Raw genomic sequence first — 25,079 nt, forward strand, 5'->3', positions numbered from 1 at the left:
GTCGCAATTTTTGAAATATAGCAGCCCTAGTAAGGTACCTTTCAGTACACATAAGGATCAAGGTCAAAGGTCAAAGTCACAGGAAGGTTAAACACTAAATTCAACTAAACAACTTATAGGCCCCTCATTTTCATTATGTTTCTTAAATGTATGTTTCTTTGCATACTATTGTGTCTGTGTGTTTGTGTGTGTGTGCGCACACACACACACTACTGTGTTCTATACATATGTGGATATTTTATGCAAAACTAAATTGGAGTATTTTCCATCACATCCTATATTTCAGGTTGTCAATCAGGTCCATATATTTGTAGAGTATATTTGGAAGGGGGATTTAAAGATACTTCAGAATAGAAAATATTACTATTGTAGATAGTTATAGATACATACAGAAAGAATACCAATATTGTTCACCATCAATCAAATGCCTTCATCTGGGACCATAAAACATCCATGAAATATAGAGTTTAAAGGTTGCTCTATCCTGACTGGGCCTTATCACCTTTATTTAACCAGGATAAAACTCATTGAGATTAAGAATCTTTTTTCAAGAGTGTCCTGGACAAGAGGCAGGGCAGAGTTACATACACGGTTACATTTACATAGAAAACAGACACTCGAAGGAGATAATACAATCAGGTAAAACATCGACAGGTCAGAGCCATCAAGAGTGATTTAAAAGTGTTAAGTGGCACTAGCTCTTTCAGTATAAACTGATTTTGGAGTTCCAAGAGTGGAATGTTGGAATGTTGCCTGTCGGGGGGGGGGGGGGGGGGGGGGGGGATTTCCAGGGTGGGGATATCCTAGGATATCTTCCACCCCGGCGGGGAAGCTATACTGTTACACTGGCATATCCGCTGTGTTCCGGTGAGTATGCTTTTAAGTTTACTGAGCTGGACTTAATGGTTTGTGCTGAAACTCCCACACTCTGCTCGGGGATTCTCTGCCCGTTCGTGCTGGTTGTCCCCAGATATGATCAAATTCATGATATCACATATGGATTCAAATGAGACTGCGCTGCCCTACTGAGCACAGCTAAAATACTTAGACTTCTTATCTGGTGACCAAGGACTGTGTGCTGAAAACTCCACAACAATACTTTGAGTTGAAAGGAGGTTCAACATACTTGGAAAGATTTTGCATTTTTTGCATTTATAGGAACGATAACCACAACTTAATATAGAATATGCAAATAGGAAACTATTAAACCAGTGTTAGTGTGTGTTTGAGCTTCACCTGGCATATCACTGTAAGAACTGGCAGAGACATTGCGTGAGGAGCTGGTGCTGGTCTGGGCGGGCATGCTGCCAGCGACAGAGTGCAGGACCAGGATGATGGCGTTGACCAGCGCTGGGTGATTACTGACCAAACTGGGTGACAAAAGAGCATCACAAGCCATTAAAATGACTTTGATCTTTCATGCACAACTGTTATTATGTGCTACCTCAGTGCTCTTAAATACAAAAAAGGTCAAGCTACACTCACACATCCAGCATGGTGGGGTCTGTGAACTGCACAAACAAATCTTTGTCCTGAAGCACTCCTGTGAAACAATATCAAATGGAAAGTTTATTTCTGTGGCGTCATGGGACAGAATGATCTCATTTATGTGACTAAATGGTGTCCATGTGGACTTACTGAGAGCGACGGGGTCAGACCTGAGCCCAGGTGTGGCCACAATGATCTGATCAAGAGACTCTTTGTTTGTCAACATTTTATACACCTAATCAAAAAATACAAGCAAAACAGGAAATTCAAATTGTAGAAGCATCAGCAGGAAAGGCACAGATACCAATCAACTCAACAGTCTGAATATGATGTTGATCAAAGAAGAAAAAAGTCAGAGTCAGTGGCTGGCCAACACTTAAAGGTGGTTGATGTCTGGTCCTTAGATGTGATCCTGATGTTCTGTCAGATGTTTAACACAACGGATTGTTCATTCCTGAATGTTAATTTGGGCCTCCTACCTCAATGATATGATGTCTGTACCTGTCAAAGTTTTATATGTTGTTATAATAACTGCACAGTTCCTTGTGAGACCATGAATCTGTTCAAAATGGCACCAAAGGATGAACCTGGCTTGGGAAGATGCAAAGTTTTGTTCCGGAAGCCTCGGTGTAATTCTTTAGATTTAAATGCAAGAAAGCACGAGTTCTACAGGTACTGCAGATCCTTAAATACAATTCAATTTTCATAAGTTCAGTTTTACTTATTATATTTATACAGCACCAAATCACAACGAAGCTGCCTCAAGGCACTTCACACGACCCCCTTGAGCAAGCACACAGGTGACAGTGGAGGAGACAACGACATCAGTTTGACCGGCTAACGTTTAACCAAGGCTTGTGTGTCATACATCACACTGAAAGTGAGGAACCTTGGGGTGATCCCACACTGTCCTTTGACATACACATCATAAAAATCATGAGGACTGCTTTCTGCACCTTCGCAACACAGTGAAGATTCATCCCATCCTGTCTATGGTTGATGCTGAGACCCCGATTCATGTGTTTGTCTCTTCCGAGATTGGTTTACTGCAATGTTCTATTTTCTGGTTTACTGCAGTCCAGCATTAGGCATCTTCAAATGGTTCAAATGCTGCTGCCAGACTTTTGACAAGAACAGAAAGTTCAACCTCATTACACCAGTTCTGGTCTCCCTTCATTGGCTTTCTGTATCTGTGAGGTTGGATTTTAAGGTTCTGTTATCAATCTATAAAATTATTCAATTATCCAGTGATGGCATGCTCACCTCAATAATGATGCTATTCTGGTTTTTCTGTTTCCCGTTTCTTCAGCTTGGTAAGTAAGTCCCCTCAGCTGCTTCCTTGTTATGATATGCGCTAGGATATGTCCGTGATATGAGCTTCTTCCTACATTTGACTAACTACAACTCTTGGCAAAATTCTGTTGTAGCTGCATTAATGGTAAATGTCCACCAGATGGAGGTATTGCTCCATTTCAAGAACCTTGATTACAGACTGCTGTGGGACACAACATGATGTGTCCCACAGTATGTTGTGTCCCACAATTATGTTGCTCATAGTCGTAGATGACAAGTAAAAGCAAAAATTCCTATTTAACGAGCTTACCATATGTTTCAGAGGATAACTAGTTTTATATATATATATATATATATATATATATATATATATATATATATATATATATATATATATATATATATATAGTTTGGGAGGTCCTGCGATTTATAGTCTGGTGTGACTTAACTCTAATCATCAAAGAATAAACACTAATAATAAAAAGATTAACCTAAAACAACATAGAATAAAATCCCAAATTAAAGAGATGATAATACAGAAAAAAAGGTACAACTTATTCTCTGGAAAGAAATGGTACTCAAGTAAAAGCAAAAAAGTAAAGCATTACTAAATGATGAAAAGTGCAATTTATTTTTTTCAAACAGAGACGATGGATGCTCATGTGCACAGCTGTTGCACTGGATACAATGATATGCTGCACTATTATAAATGTGTCAGAATTAGTGAAAATGGGAATGTGTGCTGTGCTGTTGTTTGAACTTTGTTGCACTGCTGATGTGCTGCCAGTCTTAAAATGGCACATGCGACACCTGCTCTCAGCGCGTGCATGTGTATTGACTTTGGTAATTCTAATTTGGTTTCAGTGGATCTAAATGTGCATGCCAACTCCAAAACACATATGTAATTAAAACAAGAACAGGGTGGGCTGGATTTTAGGTTTTCATGCTTTAGATGGCACTAATGATACTCAGCACAGAAGCTATTTGTACATCTCTGAGCCCTTAATAAAAGAATAAAAGCATGCTTTCACCTGCGCCTTCAGTGTGCTTGTGGAGGCTGGAAGATGAGCTTTTTAAAAAGCAGAGATTACAGAGTTTCTTGGAGGCGCAGGAAACACTTAATCACGTAACTATTTTAGATTTTGGAACAAAGACTGAGGTCAGATGTAGATCACGTCATAGCCCACAAACACGTGGCTCTCCTCTTTGCCCACGCCACGCGCCTCAGCACCTACGGATGTGCAGTGTCCCTTCTCCACCCACTTTAGAGCAAATACATAATTATGGCAAAAGTAGTTAAATAAAAAATAGATTACTGGTTCAGAAAATTGCTTGAGTAGAAATACAGTTTAAAAAAAAAGGAATACAAAAAGTGCTCATTACTCGAAACAAAAAGCAAACAACAAAAACTTTTTTACTTATGTATGTTACTTGTAACTCATTCAGATCCATCCCTGCCAATCACGTACAGTCTGGTCTGTAACTATTTGGCCAGTGAGAGTTTTTGTAATTTCACTGCTGTACACACCACCATTAAGGGCCCCTTCACACATAGTGTGAATATGTACAAATCAGGGTGACTCACGTCATAACAGCTTGTATGAGCGAACCACGAAACATTGCTCCGACAGGCAGGGGTGCATGATCCTGGTGCGACGGCTTGTGCACGCGGGAACACAGTGCGAGCACCTGCATGATGTGGTTACACATCGCGCAGCTGCTGTGAAGAAACAAACAAAAGAAAAAAAAAAAGAAAAAATACATGCTGAGACATTTCTGTGCACGCGTGAACACAGCAGCTGCACAATGTGGTTACACATCGTGCAGATGCTGGGAAAATAAAAATAAATAAATAAAATAGAAGCACTCGGAGAGTGCAAACCTCCGCCAAGGCCATGGGGTCACTGACGCCATAACATCTACACGCCGTGGAATCACTGAACCTAAAAAAGTCTAACAATGATGTTTGCAGTAGTAAAAAAAAGTTTAATCTGCTGTGACTGGATAGCATGTATCCTTAGCGCTTGGCATCACAGTTTATTGCAACTTGCACCTTTCGCAGAAGCTACTGTCATCTGAGCACTGATATTGATGGGTGATTCTTTAACTACGGGCACTATTGGCCTTGTAAATGTAATTTCCACCACACCATTGCCTTACAATATAAAGCGCCTTGGGGCAACTGTTTGTTGTGATTTGGCGCTATATACATGTGCTCTGATGTCACTGTTTATCTCCACAGAAACTACCCAAACAATCTTTCATACAAACTGTTTAAAGGGACATTACAGTGTTGTGGTGGAAATTACAGCAATAGTGCGGGACAACTACATTTTGTTTAAAAAAAATCACAACAGTTGTATGACACTGAATACCCCAATTATGTTTTGATTATTTTACTGATATTTTATTCAGATATTTTAAAACATTAGAAAAAACGTTTCTTTACCATTCATTTTTATCATTGAAGATCAAAAGTCTGGGTGTGGGACAAGCACAAAATGGCAATATTTGCATATAATGATGCTGAAAAAGGGTGAAAAAGTCATCAAAGACTACTAGAACAAATTTCATAACACACTTTCATTGTAAAGATAACTATAAAAGTGTGAAATTTCCCCTTTTTTCTGTTTTTCATACAATATGATCAAAGGACATAATAAGTGCCTGTAGTCTAAGAATCACCCTGATACTGCATGTGCTTATAGACAAAAACAAGAGACAAAATTCAATTTATTATTCAACTAAACTGCAAATATATTAATTTTTTAACATTTATGAAACACTTCTCTAAATAAATAACAGTAAATTCTGAAATAGAACTATTTTTTAAGTGTTGCATGTGCTACACAAGGCCATAGGGTCACTGACCCTAAAGAGATTCCCTCCTTGGCACAGTGAACTATTCAACAATTTAGTGTTACAACCAAAACTATGATACATACACTTTTCTTTCCTTTATATTTGACATCCTTGACCATGAAAACATACCACTAGAACTTGGAATCACTTTTATGTCTTTATTAGTTCAAAAGTTATTGTATAAAGATTTTTCGGTAATGGCGGTTTTCTTCTGGATCTAGCTCCATAACATTTGAAGCTACATCAAATCTGATGACACCTTACTGAATCAGTACAGATTCAGCTACAATTTGGTGTTAGTTATGCATCTCTAGCTTCATTTGTCATCTCACACTGACACATTTTCTATTTTCCCTATATTTTTGCATATTCTGGATCACCAGATCCGGAATCCGGATCCGATCATCACCAAACTTTGTTGTTTGATAGAACATTTGACTATGTTACACCCTAATTTTTTTCAAGCCTTTCTGCCTTGTTTTTGTGGAGTTAGAAACTAGAATGTCAAAATTCCCCCTATCCTGCAATGGTGAAGAATCATTTAAAAAATTCCTGGATCCGGATCATGACCCGGATCACCACTAAAATTTAATCACTTGTTCCTCTTGTCATTTCCAACCACTCCACAAAATTTCATCAAAATCCGTTCAAAACGTTTTGAGTTATCCTGCTGACAAACAGACAGACAAACAAACAAACTCGACCGAAAACATAACCTCCTTGGCGGAGGGAATAAAAACTACATGCCACCCACAGGAATCAAATCCGCACTTTCCAAAAGCTCTGATAAATGGCAAATGGACTGCATTTATATAGCGCTTTTCCATCTGCATCAGACACTCAAAGCGCTTTACAATTATGCCTCACATTCACCCCGATGTCAGGGTGCTGCCATACAAGGCACTCACTACACACTGGGAGCAATAGGGGATTAAAGGCCTTGCCCAAGGGCCCTTAGTGATTTTCCAGTCAGGCAGGGATTTGAACCCATGATCTTCTGGACTCAAGCCCAACACCTTAATCACTAAACCATCACCTCTGATTGCCAGTCAGAAACTTTACCACTGAGCTACCATTACTGTCCTGTGAAACTACGTGATATCAGGAAGGACATGAATGTACAAGGTCTATTAGAAAAGTATTTGACCTTATTATTTTTTTCAAAAACCATATGGATTTGAATCATGTGTGATTGCATCAGCCATGCTTGAACCTTCGTGCGCATGCGTGAGTTTTTTCACGCCTGTCGGTTGCGTCATTCACCTGTGAGCAGGCTTTGAGTGAGGAGTGGTCCGCCCCTCTCGTCGTTTTTTTCATTGTTTAGGAATGGCTCAGAGACTGCCGCTTTGCTTGATCAAAATTTTTTCAGAAACTGTGAGGGACATCAAAGTGGACACCATTCGAGAAATTCAGATGGTTTTTGGTGAAAATTTTATGGGCTTCAAAGAGATTACGGAGTGTTACTGTCGCTTTAAGGACAGCCCAGAGCGACTGGTGGTGCGCCGCGCTCCGAAGCCACCATCGACAGGCTAAGCGACCATTTCATTTCTAAACGGATGGCTGTATGGATCCGTGACCATCGTGTGCAATTTCTCTGGTTATCACAAGAGCTGGACATCAACGATTTTCCGGAAGATTTCACTTTTAACAAGAGATTTTGTCATGGAAAGCCAAGCGGAGGCTTCGCGCGTCACGATGGATTCGCTACTGGACCGAGACAAAACCACCTCCATTTTGGTCTCACAGGACGGGTTTGAGATGGCATTCAGACAGCTGTCGGTGGTTTTTCCATCGAGTGATTATCCGAGAAATTGTGGATGTGCCTGGACATGCCAGAACATGTCCTGTGAGGCTTCATCACAGCGTTGCTTTGCGCCATGCGGCACCACCACGACGTGCGAAGCCTCCGCTCCTCTTTCCATGACAAATACTCCTGTAACAGTGGAATGTGCCGTTCATTTCCAAACTGGACACTGTGTTTTATCCGGGATGTCATCTGGCTAGCACAGGAATTGTGAAAAGACATGGACATCAGCACTTTATCGGCACATTGAGACAGACGTGCTGAGGAATTCCGCGCGTCGCGGTGGTGCCGCATGGCGCAAAGCAATGCCGTGATGAAGCCTCACAGGACATGTTCTGGCATGTCCAGGCACATCCACAATTTCTCGGATAATCACTCGATGGAAAGACCACCGACAGCTGTCTGAACGCCATCTCAAAGCCGTGAGACCAAAACGGAGGTGGTTTTGTCTCGCTCCAGCAGCGACTCCATCGTGACGCGCGAAGCCTCCGCTCGGCTTTCCATGACAAAATCTCTTGTTAAAAGTGAAATCTGCCAGAAAATCGTTGATGTCCAGCTCTTGTGATAACCAGAGAAATTGCACACGATGGTCACAGATCCATACAGCCATCCGTTTAGAAATGAAATGGTCGCTCAGCCTGTCGATGGCGGCTTCAGAGTGTGGCGCACCACCAGTCGCTCTGGGCCGTCCTTAAAGCGACAGTAACACTCCGTAATCTCTTTGAAGCCCATAAAATTTTCACCAAAAACCGAAATTGCACACAATGGTCACAGATCCATACAGCCATCCGTTTAGAAATGAAATGGTCGCGCAGCCTGTCGATGGCCGCTTCGGAGTGCGGCGCACCACCAGTCGCTCTGGGCCATCCTTAAAGCGACAGTAACACTCCATAATCTCTTTGAAGCCCATAAAATTTTCACCAAAAACCATCTGAATTTCTCGAATGGTGTCCACTTTGATGTCCCTCACAGTTTCTGAATAAATTTTGATCAAGCAAAGCGGCAGTCTCTGAGCCATTCCTAAACAATGAAAAAAACGACGAGAGGGGTGGACCACTCCTCACTCAAAGCCTGCTCACAGGCGAATGACGCAACCGACAGGCGTGAAAAAACTCACACATGCGCACGAAGGATCAAGCTTGGCTGACGCAATCACACGTGATTCAAATCCATATGGTTTTTGGAAAAAATAATAAGGTCGGATACTTTTCTAATAGACCTCATATATATAAAAAAAAAAAATAAAATAAAACCACACACCATATAAAAACACTGCATTGTATTGAATCCCTCTCATCAAGCAGACAATACAAATATGATCCGTCTGTTCCTCTGTAGATTACCCATGGTCACAAACGTACAGTCATGAAATGACATGAATGAGAAGCAGTGCACTCTTATGTCCACATCTGCTGTCGGCGTGTGTAGCCGGCCCTGCACGTGTGTCCTACCCAATACACGTGTCTTGTGGACAGCACGCTGCAGGACAGCCGTCCCCAGCCATGACGTTCTAGACATCCCCAGCCGTGACGTCCAGATCCACAGATCTCCACAGCTGCTCCTGTCAGCGGCCATACCTCCTGTCAGTTCAGCGCAGACACCAATGTGTCACTGTGTCTGTTTGCAAACCTACACTTGTGGGGAACTTGGACAAATTTCACATCCACCTCGACAGTGATCATCTGCAGACTGTTTTCGTGATGACAGTACGAATGGCCACACATTTTCTAAGTGCCAAGCGAGCGGTGTTAGATGTCTGTGTCTGTCGCCTGGAATTTGTCCGACACCTGCCGCGAGAGGGCTTGATGGGCTCACACAGCGCACACTCTGTCTTTCAGCCGCTGGTGTGCGCAAATAGTTGTCACAACAGGTGTACAACACGATTCCTGCTTTATGGGCACTTTATGCGCAATTCGACCAAATTCGCAGTGTGTGTGAAGGGGCCCTTAAGAATGAATGCCATTTTTATACAGAGTCCCGCTATTTTCAGAGTAAGTAATTGGACAACTATAAAGACTGTTTTTTATTATCAGTTTTATAGCAGTTTTCTTTGGACATGTCAGGGGATATACACATGAACTTTTCCAAGTTACTACATGCCTTCGACTATGGCTGCTTCAGAACTGTCTGGGTGTTCTGGTGGCTTCGCTCACTAGTTTCCTTCTTGCACAGTCACTCAATGTTTGATATTTTCTTTTATTGGTATCATCACCCCCCCCCACCTTAAAAGAAAGTATCCACATCTCAGAGACAAAAGAAAACACAATCCAAAACTTTGCACACTAGTTGTTGGGTATGATATGTTCGGTACATGTATCAGCAATCCCCTCCCATTAATTTCAATATATCAACGCTGGATGTGACGATCCATTAGTCCGCTGTTTTGCGCAGCAAGTCAGAGGTGGGGAAAAAAAAAACAACAACTTTATGTCATCTTGCTGTGTCTCAGAGCATGGTAAAACTTTATCGATATCGATGCCATTATTGAGTCCACTTACCAATCCAATTCTTTATCTGTTCCCTTATCAATTTTCTGTGTACTAAAAGTAGGCTTTACAAGTTTTCTGTGTCAACAACATTTTATTGAGTCTTAAAGTAAGTAAATACAAAATTGGTCACTGGATCCTAGATCTCTGGGACAGGTTCATCCAGGAGTCCGCAAGACCTTATTTAGGACATTGTTATGGTGATTAGGGATACCCTCATGTATTGTAATAAATATTCCAGAGAAAGGCAAGAGCTTCTTTCAGAATTTTAGAAGAATAGGCCAGAAAGAAGTTTCTGTTGGAAGTCTTTTAGACAAAGGATCAGCAGGTTAGGTGAATTGGAAACTTTAGAATTGTCCAGGTCTCCTCTGTAAAAGAGATCTTGATCTCAATGGGACAAACCTGGTTAAATAAAGATTAAATTGTGGGAGGGGGAAGTGTTGGCTTTTTAAACACTTGAAAGACTGGACTCGAGAGGATTTAGTACTCCCATAACGCACTGATGCAAAAGTGGCAGCAATGCAACAATAAGGATGCCGGCTGCCATTAAACACCCCAGAAGAAGAGAGGGTGTGTTTGATTTATATCACAGGGGCGTTTTAAGATCAAGCACATTTTCACATTCACAAAATGCCTCAAGAAACCACAAAAATGCATAAAAGTACTTAATTTACTCATATTTGTTGTCAGTGTTGGTAAATCATCAGACTCGGATACATTGATTGTACAGCTAATCTTGTTTCCTCAGTGGAGCGTGCGCGAGACAAAAAAAAAAGTGTTTTCATCATGGCAAGTGGTCAGCGCCATCTCCAACCACCAGCTAGCTCGGGCATAATGTGAACTGAAGAACCAATATGGGAATCGTTAAGCAAAAAGGCTATTGATGTCGGTGGATAAAATTATTTCTTATTGCTTCTTAACAACAACAAAAAAAAGTGTTTTCATCATGGCAAGTGGTCAGCGCCATCTCCGACCACCAGCTAGCTCGGGCGTAATGTGAACTGAAGAACCAATATGGGAATCGTTAAGCAAAAACACTATTGATGTCGGTGGATCAAATTATTTCTTCTTGATTCTTAACAGGAACCAGTTTTCAATACCCAACCCTAGCATGGTGGTAATGTATCATATCGAATTTTGAGAAACAACACAGACCCATAGTTGTCGGGTAGGGTGCCATTATTTACATCAAGTGTGAAGCAAATCCAAGACGGTCGGTTGGGAGGCCTCTGGTATATCAACATGACAGTGTGTGATGTGTCTGATGACTCCTATGTTCTGTTATGATGCACAAACAACACAGCTCCTAAACCACGAGGAATCAGAAAACAGATTTTTTTTCAAAGGAGAATATTTTCTGGGGGTTTTTTTTTTGGTGTGTGTGTGTGCGTGGGGGGGGGGGGGGGGGGGGGGGGGGGGGCAGTGTGGCACATGGTCTACTCACTGCATCTCTGTAGGTGGAGTTGAGAGAGTGAAGAGCAGTGTGGAACACCCTGAACTCCCGAGCTGCTGTTGCTCTGTTCACAGCCTCTAAATAAAGACAGCAGGAAAGAACACAACTCACACATCCATGTTTAAAATTAAAGGGGCTTTGCAGTAACTGAGTCCACCCAACCCGCACAAACCTGGACGGCTCTCAGGTTCTGGCCAAGTCTTTTTGAGAATGTGTAAAGTGGATCCCGGTTGAATCCCGTAGGCATCCAATGTTAGATCGTCCTTAAGTTTACGCCCACAGTGGACCAACTCTGGAACAAAAATCACAGTGAGAAAACCACACAGCACAGCAACACACACACACTTGAATTATCTACTGGACTATGCAAACATTTACTGAATAGATTGTACAAGCATGCAGTGAAATTTTCTCCTTTGGGTACTATCTCACTGGGCCACAACAAGAAATTGAGACAAAATACGCAAATTAATGACAAATATTTAGTTGGTATTTCACTGAATTAGCACTTACGACACATTAGAGCACGTTGCCCGAATGTCGCATGGACCGGCGGTGAATAGGACCAAACATTGCTAGTAGTCTGCATACATATCGCATGAGTGCCTCTGGAATGTCATGTGGACTCTCGTGAATGTCAAGAGCACCTCTGCAGGTGCAAGGATCTCACTGATCTGTGCATGAATGCCACGTGGCACTCTTACAGATGTCGAGCACCACTCACGGTCGAAATGATGACACACTTATCTGGATTTTATCATTTGCGTCTTATCTAAAGTTAAACCTTTTTTATCTTTTAATGCTTTCGATCAAGTCATGCACGCTTTTGTCTCCTCTCGTTTAGATTACTGTAATGCACTTTTTAATCGGCATCAACCAAAATGCACTTTCTCGCTTACAGCTGGTCCAAAATTCTGCTGCGCGTCTCTTAACTGGTAGCAGAAAGCGAGAGCACATCACTCCAGTTTTGGCATCTCTGCACTGGCTTCTAGTTCGTTTTAGAGTTGACTTTAAGATTTTATTGTTTGTTTTTAAAGCTTTGAATGGACTGGCCCCGGCTTACATCTCGGACCTCATCCAAATTTATCAGCCTCCCCGTGCTTTGCGGTCTGAGGGCCAGCTCCAGCTTGTGGTGCCTGTGATGAGACTTAAAACCAGGGGAGACAGGGCTTTTTCTGTGGTGGGCCCTCAGCTGTGGAATGATTTGCCCCTTAACATCCGAACAGCCCCCACTGTAGAGTGTTTTAAGTCTCGTGTAAAGACCCATTTTTATGCTTGGCTTTTAACACCGTGTGAGTGTGTGGTCCTCTGTGTGTGTGTTTTTTTTTTTTTTTTTGTACATCACTTTGGAAACTGTGTTTGTGAAATGGGCTATACAAATAAAGGGTATGGTATGGTATACACATTTGCGAACAAAGTGCTCAGGGTGGCTGTGGTCTGCTATAATGCTGTTATTATGTGAAAAGAGGCTGTGGGAATACCTCAAACTGTAGCCAGGGAAGGCAAAGCCCTTTAAATAATAACAATAAAATAAAATAAATAAATAAAAGCCTAGCATGGCTCCACAGAGGGGAAAAAAAAAAGGGACGTAAAGTGTGGACAGTGCACTCACTGATTGCTGAATGATGTCCCTGCTGGATCCACTGTCCACTCCTCCTGGGAATGACCAGGATATGACACCCCCCCCCCCCCTTATACGATCCTTTTCTCCTCAGTTTGTAATCTGCACAAAACACTCCGCCACACACTGGACCAGCCTCTTCTCTGTGATGCGCCGATGTCCAGCTGACTGACTGTACAGGAATGGCACCTGCATCTTGACAATATTATTGTCCACACGGACAGTTCACACTGTCCACTACTGCCTGGAATAACCAACATGTGTCCCCCCGCTTATATGATCCTTTTCTTCTCAGTTCAAAATCTGCACGAAGCGCTTCTCCACGTCCTGGAACAGCCTCTTCTCCGTGTTAAGGGAATGTCCAGCAGCGCTTTGGGAGTGTGCAGCTTTTTATTTGCTTTGATTTATTTGGCAATAACATACATGTACGTAAAATAAACATGACAGTATATAAAATTGTAGAGGATAACACAATAAAACATTAAACTTATTTCCATTATGCCACTCAATAAAAATTTTAATATAAACAGTACAACCGGAGTGCTGGTGCTGTCTCGCACAGGATCCAGACGGCTGCCCTTCAGCATGCACAACAGGTTTGAGGCACCCCAGCAGCATGAACTTATTTCCATTGTATCAATAATACTGACATTTTTTTTTTAAAAGCACAAGTCCAGGTTGCATGGACAGAAGTCATGAATCCTGCTGTAACGGCGTGTACAGCCAGGCTGACAGCAAAGCTGGTACTGCTGTACTTGATTGGCCACTTCCAGAAGCGCTGTTCCTCTCAGATCAACTCTGCTATTTGCCGTGCTCCCAGGGCCACTTGTGCATCTCACACGAGGAATGTCAGATCCTCATTTTTGTCTCCAATTAATCACAATGTAGTTCCATCCATCATCAACCCCTCACAAAGTTCCTTCACATTGCTCGCATGTTATGAGTCACAGTGATGCCTGCGACAGCTCTATGACTGTTTGGTGAGGACCTTTGTCACATCATCAACTTCAAACTGTTCAAAATACAAGCAAGACGTGAGCAATGTCCTGCAATTCACACGAGGGGATGGCAACACCCAGTGAACGTCACACGAAATCCCTCGCAAATGCTGTTAGTAAGCTGTCACAGCCTAGTGAGACAGTACCCTTAGTGGTGCACACTTCTGCCTGTCACTGGAAATTCATCATAAAAAAATAAAGCCACAATTGTGTTCAACCTATTAGATCAGGGTCTGGCACAGAGTCTGGGAGCTGCGCCGCTACAAGTTGTTTTAGCGTGGCAACCCTGTATCCTCCAGGTGGAACATCGCCTGGCATCATCTCCGGGAAGTGGAAGGTGGACTTGGGCTGATCCACCAGCTTCAAAGACAGGTGCCATTCTGAGGATGACATCTCTACCTACAGTCGTGACACAAACACAACAGCCTTATAGTGGTCAGGCTGATGGTAACTATTTAAATTACACTGAACCGGTGACTACTGACACAGATCACACCCAAGACAAAAACCCTTATTTTTGATTCAATGCATTTCATTTAGAGTTGAAAAGGTAAGTTGTGTTATTTACTAGTTGACTTCACAGACTGTGCAAATACATCTCCTGATGCTACTGGACACATCTTAAGTGATGTTCCTGGAATCATTGGGTGTTTCGGGTCTTTCAACATCATACACCCTCATCCAGGTGACCCTGCTGCCACTGATCAGGCCCCAGCTTGTGTCCGGTTGGCAAATCTAGCAACACCACCCCCATGGATCTCCTCTCTTGAGCCATAGCCATCTTGAGGCTTTCTCTGCCGCTTCGGTAGATTAACATCACTTTGAGCAGATGGGATGAGTTCATCAGTGAAATCACCTGCTGGAGTCATTGACTGCAAAGAAAACCTGCACCCTCTTGGCCCTTTCTGGAATGCTTTGGACACTACTGTATTGGGGTATTGAAGACTCCACTGAATTTTGGAGGTTATCTGGATCCGGATTGGCGGATGTCAGAAATCTCTGATTGCTTTTGTTTTTTTCAATCTGATCATTGAACATTAAAATCTGGGTGAAAAATGTCATGAATCAAACATATTTAAACTGTTTTCAACTTGTCGGAGCTCCAAGTGGCTGTGAATCAACGATTGTTATAGCTGAAGAGAGGATGTCAGTAAATACACAAACTCATAACAATGACAGTAATTCAAGCAAATTCACCTTAATTTGAAAAGTATTTAAAATGTATTTTACCTGCATGTGTCACAGAGCAGCAGCAAACATTAACGTTGGAGAACAACAAAGATACTCTGTGTGCTGTGGAGGTGCTGATAGAGTTACTTTTCCATTTGTCCTCCATAATCCCTGACATTTTTCTCAACCCCAGCCACAAACAAACTAGCAAGCAAGCAGCACAGGTGACAGTGGTAAGGAAAAACTCCCTTTGATGATTTGAGGAAGAAACCTCAAGCAGACCAGACTCAAAGGGGTGACCCTCTGCTTGGGCCATACTACAGACACAATTGACAATACAAATATACAGGTAATTTCAAATAAATAAATAAACTAAATAATTCACGATCTCCATGTGTATAACACCAGGCAGTGAACTCTCACTCTCCAACCACACAGATGATAGTGGCTTGTTGTATGTACATGTACACTCACTTATTGTTTGCTGTTACAGAGTATGTCACATTTTTGTACGTTACAAAACTTGCGCCCCAGAGATGACATACCAATCATGCAGGACAGCTGTTTATAGAATGTCACTAGTTAAGATGTAGTTACTATTTCTTTGAACGTATTTGATATCAGGTTCATTAATGATGCACGGACACGGTACGTCACGATTTGTGTACGTCACGCTCTTTAGCATTCCAGTTGTAACAGAACCAGCCTGGAACTATGCCATGAGTTAGAGTGCATTCTTGTTTGGTACTCACACTACATCTTGGTTGGAACACTTCAAGCAGTAGCTAACAGTTCCAACAAATCTCTCTTAGTTGCTGTACGTCACATTTTTGTGCATCTCGTATTGGACTGGAAATACGAACTAGCCTTTGGAAGAGTATTAGTTTTAAGAAAGTAGACAAGTCAAAGTATGGTCCAAGAATCTTCAAAAATGCATGTTTGTTTTTTTTTGCCAGGGGCAAGGTCATCTGAATATTGATTCAGCTGTGTCTCCACACTAAGCAGGTATTAAGCTCTGAAACTTCGCAGGTTAATACTCCAGACAGTACCCTTTAAAATAGTACATTACATTATATATTTCAAGGTACTTCATTTTCTATGGTGGCCAGAATCTGTATGTGTTCCCATGCTACGAGCCTGGCATTCCATACAATCTAAACCAACAATTAATTTCATCTCGTAGTGTGACCATGCTTCACTGCTCAATCTACCTCTGTATCTTACAGCCTTCTCACAAAGTTTTACGATGTTTTCGCGAACGTTTGCTATCAGAGAGAGAAGAATGTATGCTTCTGCTATCTACTGTATATTCGCCAAGATGGCCAAAACAGTTGGCATGTCCACAATTCTGACATCAGTGAAAACACTGTAATATTATGATTAAAAGTAATTTCTTTTGGCTTCTCCAGCAAGTAACACACACACACACACACACACACATATATATATATATATATATATATATATTGAACTAGCACTTGTTTTAATTAACTGCTAGGCTTTTCCTTTAGGCAGTGGCTAGCTATACATAGCTGTATTTGTATAATGAAACTCTATTGCTATGCAGCATACCTGTCATTGGTCAATACACAATGCCCTCCAAAGGTATTTGGCCCCTTGATCTTTCACACATTTGTATTTGTTTATGCTATTTCAAATACAAAAAGTAAATCGGGCTTCTCAATACAACTTGATATAATTTTAATTACAAATATAAAAGCCAAAGATGATGGGTTGCATAAGTAATTGGCCCCTGTAAATAAGCAGTTTTATTGCCAGTTTTCTTCAGACAAGTCAGGGGATGGATACATGAACATTTCTCATTCAATGAATATGTTTCGGACTTTATTTACATCAATTATGAGCAGGGGTGGTGGCCACTTGGTTTCAGTGCAGGAGGTTCCCAGTTTAATCCACCCCTGCCACATTTTCCCATGTAATGTGGAGTTGTGTCAGGAAGAGCATCCGGCGTGAAACTTGTACCAATTCAACATGCACATCCACCCCGGATTTGCTGAGGTGATCCGGAGTGAAAAACAAGGGAGCACCTTAAGGGACTTGCTTTTTTTTTTAACACTATTAGATAAAACCTCGACCGTGATTACACCGTTGTTATTAATGTCACTGTGTCCTAAATAACTGATTTGTTAGTTAATAAAATGTTGACCCCCCCCCCCCCCCCACTTTCATTTGAATCAATCAGAGAAAGAACAGAAGGAAGCGGATCTTGTAAGCACGAGTTTCGTAAGAGGACAACAAAAGAAACGTGCATATGATAAACGTGTTGAATCAAAAAATCAGCCGAAGCGAACAGCGAAACACTCTAACCACATATAACGTTCAGAACAACATAACAAGTACCTCAATTAAAAAAGGAAAACAGAAAAAAATAAGTCACATCAAACCTGGATAATTTAAAACACACTGCAGACTCACCAACGCTCAATTTTCTTCCTGGTTCGGTCATGTGATCTATGTTGCATTCGTAATCATTGGGAAATCAAAATTTCGACGTTTTACTTCAATTTGATAACGATAAAAAATAAAATAAAAGATAAAAAATAGAACTACTCACGCGGCCACACACTGAAACACATTCAGTTACACTAAAAACGCACTAATAAGTTCAATCAGTTCACACGAAAAGTAATTAAACAACTTAGCAACAACAAAATAACTTGGACCGGTCCGCAAACATGATGATTTTTTTTTTTATCACTGTGGTGTCATAATTCGAAATTCATAAATTCAATTCATGAATTCATAATTCATTTATTAGTGTGAAACATGTATACATATGTATAATAAAAGCACACATCAGTACAATGTACTTGTCAAAACATAAAAATTTGACATAAAACGTAAAAACAGAAAGAACTGCATCTTAGAGGTGGTTATAATTACAAGCACACATCGAGCCTCAATTAAAATTAAAGTTAAAATGACAGTCAAACTGAGGCAGTATAGTACCTAACTGTCAGATGTCAGATTGTCACTCTATTATATGTTTGTTTATATGCTTTTATTTTGCTACTTGCTGTCATTGAGGACCACATTGTAAATAAACATTTTTATACTTTAATGTTTTCCTCGCGGTTTTATTTATGCTTGTTATTATTCAGGTATGAATTTTACCAAAATTAATTCATTCCAATCCACAGGAGGAGTTAGCTAGTTATTACTTATTAGCATTTCAACGATTTCAGTACAATTGTTTATATATCAAATAGTCTAATAATAATAATAGTAATAATAATAATAACATTTAAATCTTTCAGCCACAATGTGATCGAACAGTTAAATAGCACATTTGTTATTGTAGACATAAAATTGGAAAACGTCGCCTGATTCGTAAAGTTTAAGCGGTTAATAGTTAATAATTAGTTAAAAGTTTAAGCGGGTAATGATTAATAAGTTAGTTTGGTGGTCGTCTGGGCTCCGGAGGACCCCCCCCCCCCCCCTTCTTTGGCATGACGTCACGACTGGACAAAGCAGTAAGGAGTGGTTTCTGTTTGGAGAATCCCAAAATCAATGGAGTGCATCCGCGCACACTGAAGAAAAAAACCCAAGATTTCAAAGCGTTAATTCACGTGGAAACAGTGCGTTATCACGTTAAAAGTGTCAGAAGTAGTGCTGGGTTGAAGCAGGAATGAACTGCTCCGGAAAATAACATCGCCTGCTGGACAGAGGAGACTGGTGAGATCTTATTTAATTTATTCTAAACTTTGCCTGGTTTGTGCTGGACAAGAATCAAATACGGTTTGAAAACCAACTTCAAGCTTAACTGACGTTAGTTTTGGACGTGTTTATTGTTCCGCTAGTGTTAAAAAAAGGTGTATGTTCAGGTAACAAAGGGTGAACTGAGCTAACTAGTCTCTTCCGTTAGTCTGCCGTAGTTTAAAAGCAGAGGCCTAAAAGATTCTATTTCACAGCTTGACAAACCTTTACATTTATGAATGAAAGGCACCGCGCCCCCGTCTGGCTAATGGTGAACACTGCATGCACTCAACAAGAATCAATTCAACATTTTTGCGCCATTTTAAAATGTGAAAAACCCCAAACAGTTACAACGCCAGCTGTATGAAATATTCACACTTAATTCACATTTGACTTTTTAAATAAGTATCGTGTGTACGCAGTAATCAAGCAACTTAATTACTCTTTCGTGGAGGCATGTGTGGTGGGAAGAGATGACATTTTGTTTGTAGATTTGGATACATGTGCAAATTCACAAATACCTATGTGTGATCGCTGTTTTTACATAGTGTCAGTGGCGGCTCCTGAGAAATTTTTCAGGTGTGCCAATTTTTCTGGTAATGATTAAGGTAACCCTTCTTCTTCTTCTTCTTTGTCTTTCGGCTGTTCCCGTTAGGGGTCGCCACAGCAGATCAATCGTTTCCATCTCACCCTGTCCTTTGTATCTTCCTCTGTCACACCAACCACCTGCATGTCCTCTCTCAGCACATCCATAACCCATTCAGCAAATAAGCCATCTCACAGTATGAGTGCACATGCCTGGGTGAGCCTATAGCACTTCCTGGCTTATGGTCAAGTACCCCAAGCAATGATTTGCCGCAGGCTTTTGCATGTCTGCTTTTTTTCTTCACTACTGTTATAATTATCCGTGTTTTTGCTCAATCTCATGTGGCCGAACGCCACTTGTCCCTCTAAGAAGTTGACGCTAAATTCCGCTTCTCGATCTGATTCCTTATTGATTCTGTTATCAGTACCTTCTGTGAATTTTCTGGGTACTAAAAGTAGGCTTTTGAAAATTTAAGCTAAAAATGGGCCATTCTGAGGTACCCAAAGGGGAAAAGCCAGGTACAACAGCCCAAGTCCCTTCATCATGTCTAGAAGGCTGGGGAAGTTTGTTGAGTGGGCAATCTCATTCTGGGTTAGCCAGTACATGGCCCTCAGTGAGTCCATGGACATTTTTATGTCAAGACTTAAAACCTATTTGTATTCTCTTTCTTATAAGTAGTTTTTATTTTGTTATGTTTTATTCTTTTACTTCTGTTTTTAATTAGGTATTTGAATTTTTTATTTATTATTTTATTTTTTTTATGTTGAACTGTTCTGTGTGAGGCACCTTGAGATGACGTTTGTTGTAATTTGGCGCTTTATAAGCTGATTAAATTGAAATTGAACAACATTTTATTGAGTCTTAAAGTAAATAAATATGAAATTGGTTACTGGATCCTTAAACTCTGGACATAATAAACTCTACATGGTGGATCCTTGATCTCTGGACATAAACAGAAATAAAATCTGTTAGTTTTTGTCAAAAGCATTTCCTTTCAGACATTATTATTGGCATGAATGTCTTTCCATACCTATGAGCTGAGCTCTTACAGCTGTGCTGCAGGTCAGGTTCATAAAGAATGCAGGACGTCTCATTTTTGGAGAAAAAAAAGTTTTAGTCGAAGGTAGTTTATTGTCTGTATTGTAACGTTTGTAAAGAGGTGTCATTTTATTTAAAGAGGCAATTAATTTTGAAGTTAGTAATTCTGAGCGGACTCTGTCTCAGCAGAGAGCCGCACAGCGTTCGGAGCTGTGCCAACGGAACAGAGGACGATTCTTGTTTCTTGACTGCAACAAGACATGAGTCCCAGTTAGTGACTTTAATGCACACAAAAGCGACTCATGATATTTTAATGGCTTTGAGAGGGGTTATGAAGCGGACTTATCGCTTCTGAAGAGCAGTGAATCAAAGAGCCACGAGCCATTGAATCAAAGCATTGCTTCATTGATTCACGCTTCAAGCTGGAGTCGTGCTGCAGAAATGGTTGATTACAGACCCGTTACTCTGTATTGAAAATAAGCGCAACGGTCCAAAATTATAGCGTAACGCAAGTTTGCGCTAGCTAGAACCTTGAAAAGCATTTCCTTTCAGACATTAATGGCATGAATGTCACTCCATACCTCTGAGCTCAGCTGGCTGCACGTGAGCATCACTGTAACTCATAAAGAATACAGGATGTCTCATTTTGGGAGGAAAAACACGTTTTAGTCGATTGTAGTTTATTGTTTGTATTGTATTGCCGGACTCAGCAGAGAGTGGCGCATCATTTGGAGCTGTGTGAACAGAACGGAGGACGATTCTTGTTTCTTCCCTGCTACAAGAGTCCCAGTTAGTGACTTTAATCCGCACAAAAGTGACAAAAGATTGACATTTTTAAATGGCTTTGAGAGGGGTTAAGAAGGGGACTTGCTGCTTCTGAAAAGCAGCGAAGCAATGAACCAATGAAGCAGTGGGTCGGAGCACTTCTTCATTGGTTCAGGCTTCAAGAACAGCTGCTGCAGAAGCGGTTGATTACAGAGCCGCAGCATTTCTGGTTTGTGCCTTTGTCTACCATAAGAGCGAGCTTTGCGCCACTGTGCGGCACTTTGCTCGTGTAAGCACACAGAGGTAAATGTGTTGGTACACAGATAACACAATAGAATATAATAGAAACTTTATTGACATTGCACATATATACATACAACGAAACTTGTCCTCTGCATTTAACCCATCCTAATTACAGTTAGACACAATCCAACCACTAGGAGCAGTGGGCAGACACAGTCCGGCACTCGGGGACCAGCTCCAGATGTAGAGACTGCCTTGGTCAGGGGCAGAGAAAGGAACAGATCCTAAATAATAAAGCATAAACACTTATTTCCATTGTGGCCCTTGTGAAATTATCACATGACAGAGGGTTGATTGAACATGTGTAAATTGTACATAAGATAATTCATGTAAATAGCAATTTATATATATATATATATATATATATATATATATATATATATATATATATATATATATATATATATATATATATATATATATATATATATATATATATATATATATATATATATATAAGTAGCGTGTTGCCTGTGGGTATCCACGGGCTCTAGATTGGGCTGTGTTTATGAAATGGGTAGCTGACATTTTTCAAAGGTGGTAATAAATTAAGCAAAGCTTGTATAAGGAGTTGGAATGGCGTGCGAGTCCAGAATGTTTTTAGAACCTTAGACCTCAACAATTTTTAGAAGAAGAACTCAACCCTTTTATTTCCTGTTAATTATGTAATTTTTTAAATGTTAGTTTACTGTCTTAACCTTAGTGCTGCTGCTGTTCTGTGGGCCGCTGAAGAGGAGGTACTGCTGGCCCACCACCACCAGAGGGCGCCCTGCCTGGAGTGCGGGCTCCAGGCACCAGAGGGCGCTGCCGCCTTATGGGAGCAGCCGGGGTGACAGCTGTCACCCATCACTGGACACAGCTGTTCCACTCAGCACAGAGGTATATCAGGAGGACGGCGTCTCCACCTCAGTGCCGAGATATCGCCTAAGACTGAGGTAACATTCTCTGCATTCATATTCTGAACAACCAGCTAAAACTTGTTAAACCTTTTCAGGACTGTTGACTACTGGTAGCTACATTGCTTGGATAGTACTCACCTTCCTGCTATACATTGACAAGAGGTGGAGGCGGCTTCTCCCCTCTCCGTTACTGGGTGCTGTCGCATCCACGCCTGTGTTGTTGCTCTCTCCCGCCAGCAGTACCGGATCCGACGAGCGGAGGCAGTGGCCACCTGGGAATTCGGGACTTGGCGGTTCCAGTATTTCCAGGGTTCAGTGGCAGAGGAGATCTGGGTGGTTCCGGTTCGACTGAGACGGACGTCTCCTACCTTCGAGCCTGCCCACACGACACCAGCGGATTCGACCCCAAATTGTGATTGCTGTATTCATTGTGCTCGTTTCACAATAGTAAATCTTGTTATTCACCTTCCTCCATTGTCCGTTCATTGCGCCCCCTGTTGTGGGTCCGTGTTCCTACACTTTCACAACAGGATATCTCGGCCAGCGTCATGGACCCCGAGGGGCGTCAACCGGCTGTTGAACGGCCAATGGAAGACCAAGGCGCGTCGGCGGCTTCGGGAGGGGTAATCGGTGAGTTGCAGCGGATCCTCACCGCTTTCACCTCTCGGATCGATTTAATGACCGAGCAGCACGTTCTCCTAAACCGCAGGGTGGAGGCTCTCGCCGCACAAGTGGAGGCGCGCCCTCCGGGCGCCGCTGCGGCTCTCCCTCCTGAGGACCCTGCGCGTGAAAGTGACGTTCCACTGGTCGTTCAACGGTCCCTTCCTCCGTCCCCAGAAGCATACATAAGCCCTCCAGAGCCGTACGGAGGCTGTGTGGAGACGTGTGCGGATTTTCTGATGCAGTGTTCGCTCGTCTTCGCACAGCGTCCCGTGATGTACGCGACTGATGCTAGCAAAGTAGCTTATGTGATAAATCTGCTTCGCGGGGAGGCACGCGCTTGGGCTACAGCGCTCTGGGAGCAGAACTCACGGCTCCTTCACACGTACGATGGGTTTGTACGGGAGCTCAGAACGGTGTTCGACCATCCCAACAGAGGAGAGTCCGCTTCAGCCGCACTACTGTCAATAAGACAGGGGCGTCGGAGCGCAGCTGCCTATGCAGTCGCCTTCCGCATCGCGGCGGCGAGATCCGGCTGGAATAGCACTGCCCTCCGCGCTGCCTTTGTAAACGGACTGTCACTGGTCCTAAAAGAGCACCTGGTGGCTAAGGACGAACCGCGGGATTTAGATGGGCTCATCGATCTAGTCATTCGACTCGACAACCGGTTAGAAGAACGCCGTCGGGAACGAGGCGAAGGGCGTGGCCAGGCACGCGTCGTCCCTCTCCCTTCCGGGTCCGATCGAGCTCCGCCCTCCCCACGCTCCTCTGTTCCTGCGCTCCGTGCGCCTATGGCTCCCCCTGCTGACGAAGCTATGGACACGAGCAGGGCAACATTTAGGGCACCTGGAGCACAAAGGAGGCGGGCCCACGGAGCTTGTTATGTTTGTGGCTCGAGTGAGCATCTCGCAAACGACTGCCCCGAGCGGTTAAACTCCAACGCCCGCCCCTAGAGACTGGGCCAGGGGTGGGCCAAAACATTCACGTGGGACATACCCACATTGCCACACGACTCCCAGTCACGATCCTGTTTGAGGATTCAACCCTGAAGGCCCCAGCACTGGTGGACACGGGCTCTGAGGGGAATCTGCTTGACAGTAGATGGGCCAGGGAGATAGGGCTCCCTCTGGTGGCTCTTACCTCGCCTGTACTGGTTCGGGCGCTAGATGGCTCCCTACTCCCACCAATCACGCATAAGACACCTCCAGTAACTCTGGTGGTGTCAGGTAACCACCGGGAGGTGATCGAGTTCTTTGTGACTCAGGCCACCTCCCGTGTGGTTTTGGGTTTTCCCTGGATGCTAAAACACAATCCCCGGATTGATTGGCCGTCTGGGGTAGTGGTTCAGTGGAGCAAAACCTGCCATCGGGAGTGTCTCGGTTCCTCGGTTCCTCCCGGTTCCCAAGCTAAGGAGGAGGTCTGAGTCCCGCCCAATCTGAAGGCGGTGCCGGCGGAGTACCATGACCTCGCTGACGTGTTCAGCAAGGATCTGGCTCTCACGCTTCCTCCCCACCGCCCGTATGATTGTGCCATTGATTTGGTTCCAGGCAGTGAGTTCCCGTCCAGTAGGCTGTACAACCTCTAACGGCCGGAGCGTGAATCAATGGAGACCTACATCCGGGACTCATTAGCTGCCGGATTGATCCGGAATTCCACCTCTCCGATGGGTGCAGGTTTCTTTTTTGTGGGTAAAAAAGATGGCGGGCTTCGTCCATGCATTGATTACAGGGGGTTGAACGAAATCACGGTTCGCAACCGATACCCGTTGCCCTTGTTGGATTCAGTGTTCACCCCCTTGCATGGAGCCAAAATCTTCACCAAGCTGGATCTTAGGAATGCGTATCATTTGGTTCGGATCCGGAAGGGAGACGAATGGAAGACGGCATTCAACACCCCCATAGGTCATTTTGAGTACCTGGTCATGCCGTTCGGTCTC

General features: G+C 42.6%; 2 protein-coding genes across 3 annotated transcripts in view; one reads left to right on the forward strand and one right to left on the reverse strand.

Moving 5' to 3' along the window:
* Nucleotides 1-17,684, reverse strand: part of ubl7b (ubiquitin-like 7b (bone marrow stromal cell-derived)) — a 29,063-nt gene extending 11,379 nt beyond the window's left edge. The window contains exons 1-7 of one of the 2 annotated variants that reach the window (XM_034186689.1): nt 17,614-17,684; nt 14,224-14,413; nt 11,559-11,678; nt 11,378-11,463; nt 1,639-1,723; nt 1,486-1,543; nt 1,237-1,370 (exon numbers count right to left, since the gene is read on the reverse strand). In XM_034186689.1, coding sequence (XP_034042580.1) covers nt 1,237-1,370; nt 1,486-1,543; nt 1,639-1,723; nt 11,378-11,463; nt 11,559-11,678; nt 14,224-14,398 — 658 coding nt within the window. In that variant the 5' untranslated portion in view covers nt 14,399-14,413; nt 17,614-17,684. The remainder of the gene's footprint in view (nt 1-1,236; nt 1,371-1,485; nt 1,544-1,638; nt 1,724-11,377; nt 11,464-11,558; nt 11,679-14,223; nt 14,414-17,613) is intronic. The other variant, XM_034186680.1, reaches the window with a different exon arrangement.
* A 971-nt stretch (nt 17,685-18,655) lies between these two features.
* cd276 (CD276 molecule) overlaps nt 18,656-25,079 on the forward strand; it is a 340,196-nt gene continuing 333,772 nt past the window's right edge. Inside the window, exon 1 of the mRNA XM_034186696.1 lies at nt 18,656-18,871. The gene's annotated coding sequence lies outside the window, so the exon portion shown is untranslated. The remainder of the gene's footprint in view (nt 18,872-25,079) is intronic.

The sequence above is a fragment of the Thalassophryne amazonica genome, chromosome 2 (assembly GCF_902500255.1).
Source record: "Thalassophryne amazonica chromosome 2, fThaAma1.1, whole genome shotgun sequence".
Classification (NCBI taxonomy): Eukaryota; Metazoa; Chordata; class Actinopteri; order Batrachoidiformes; family Batrachoididae; genus Thalassophryne; species Thalassophryne amazonica.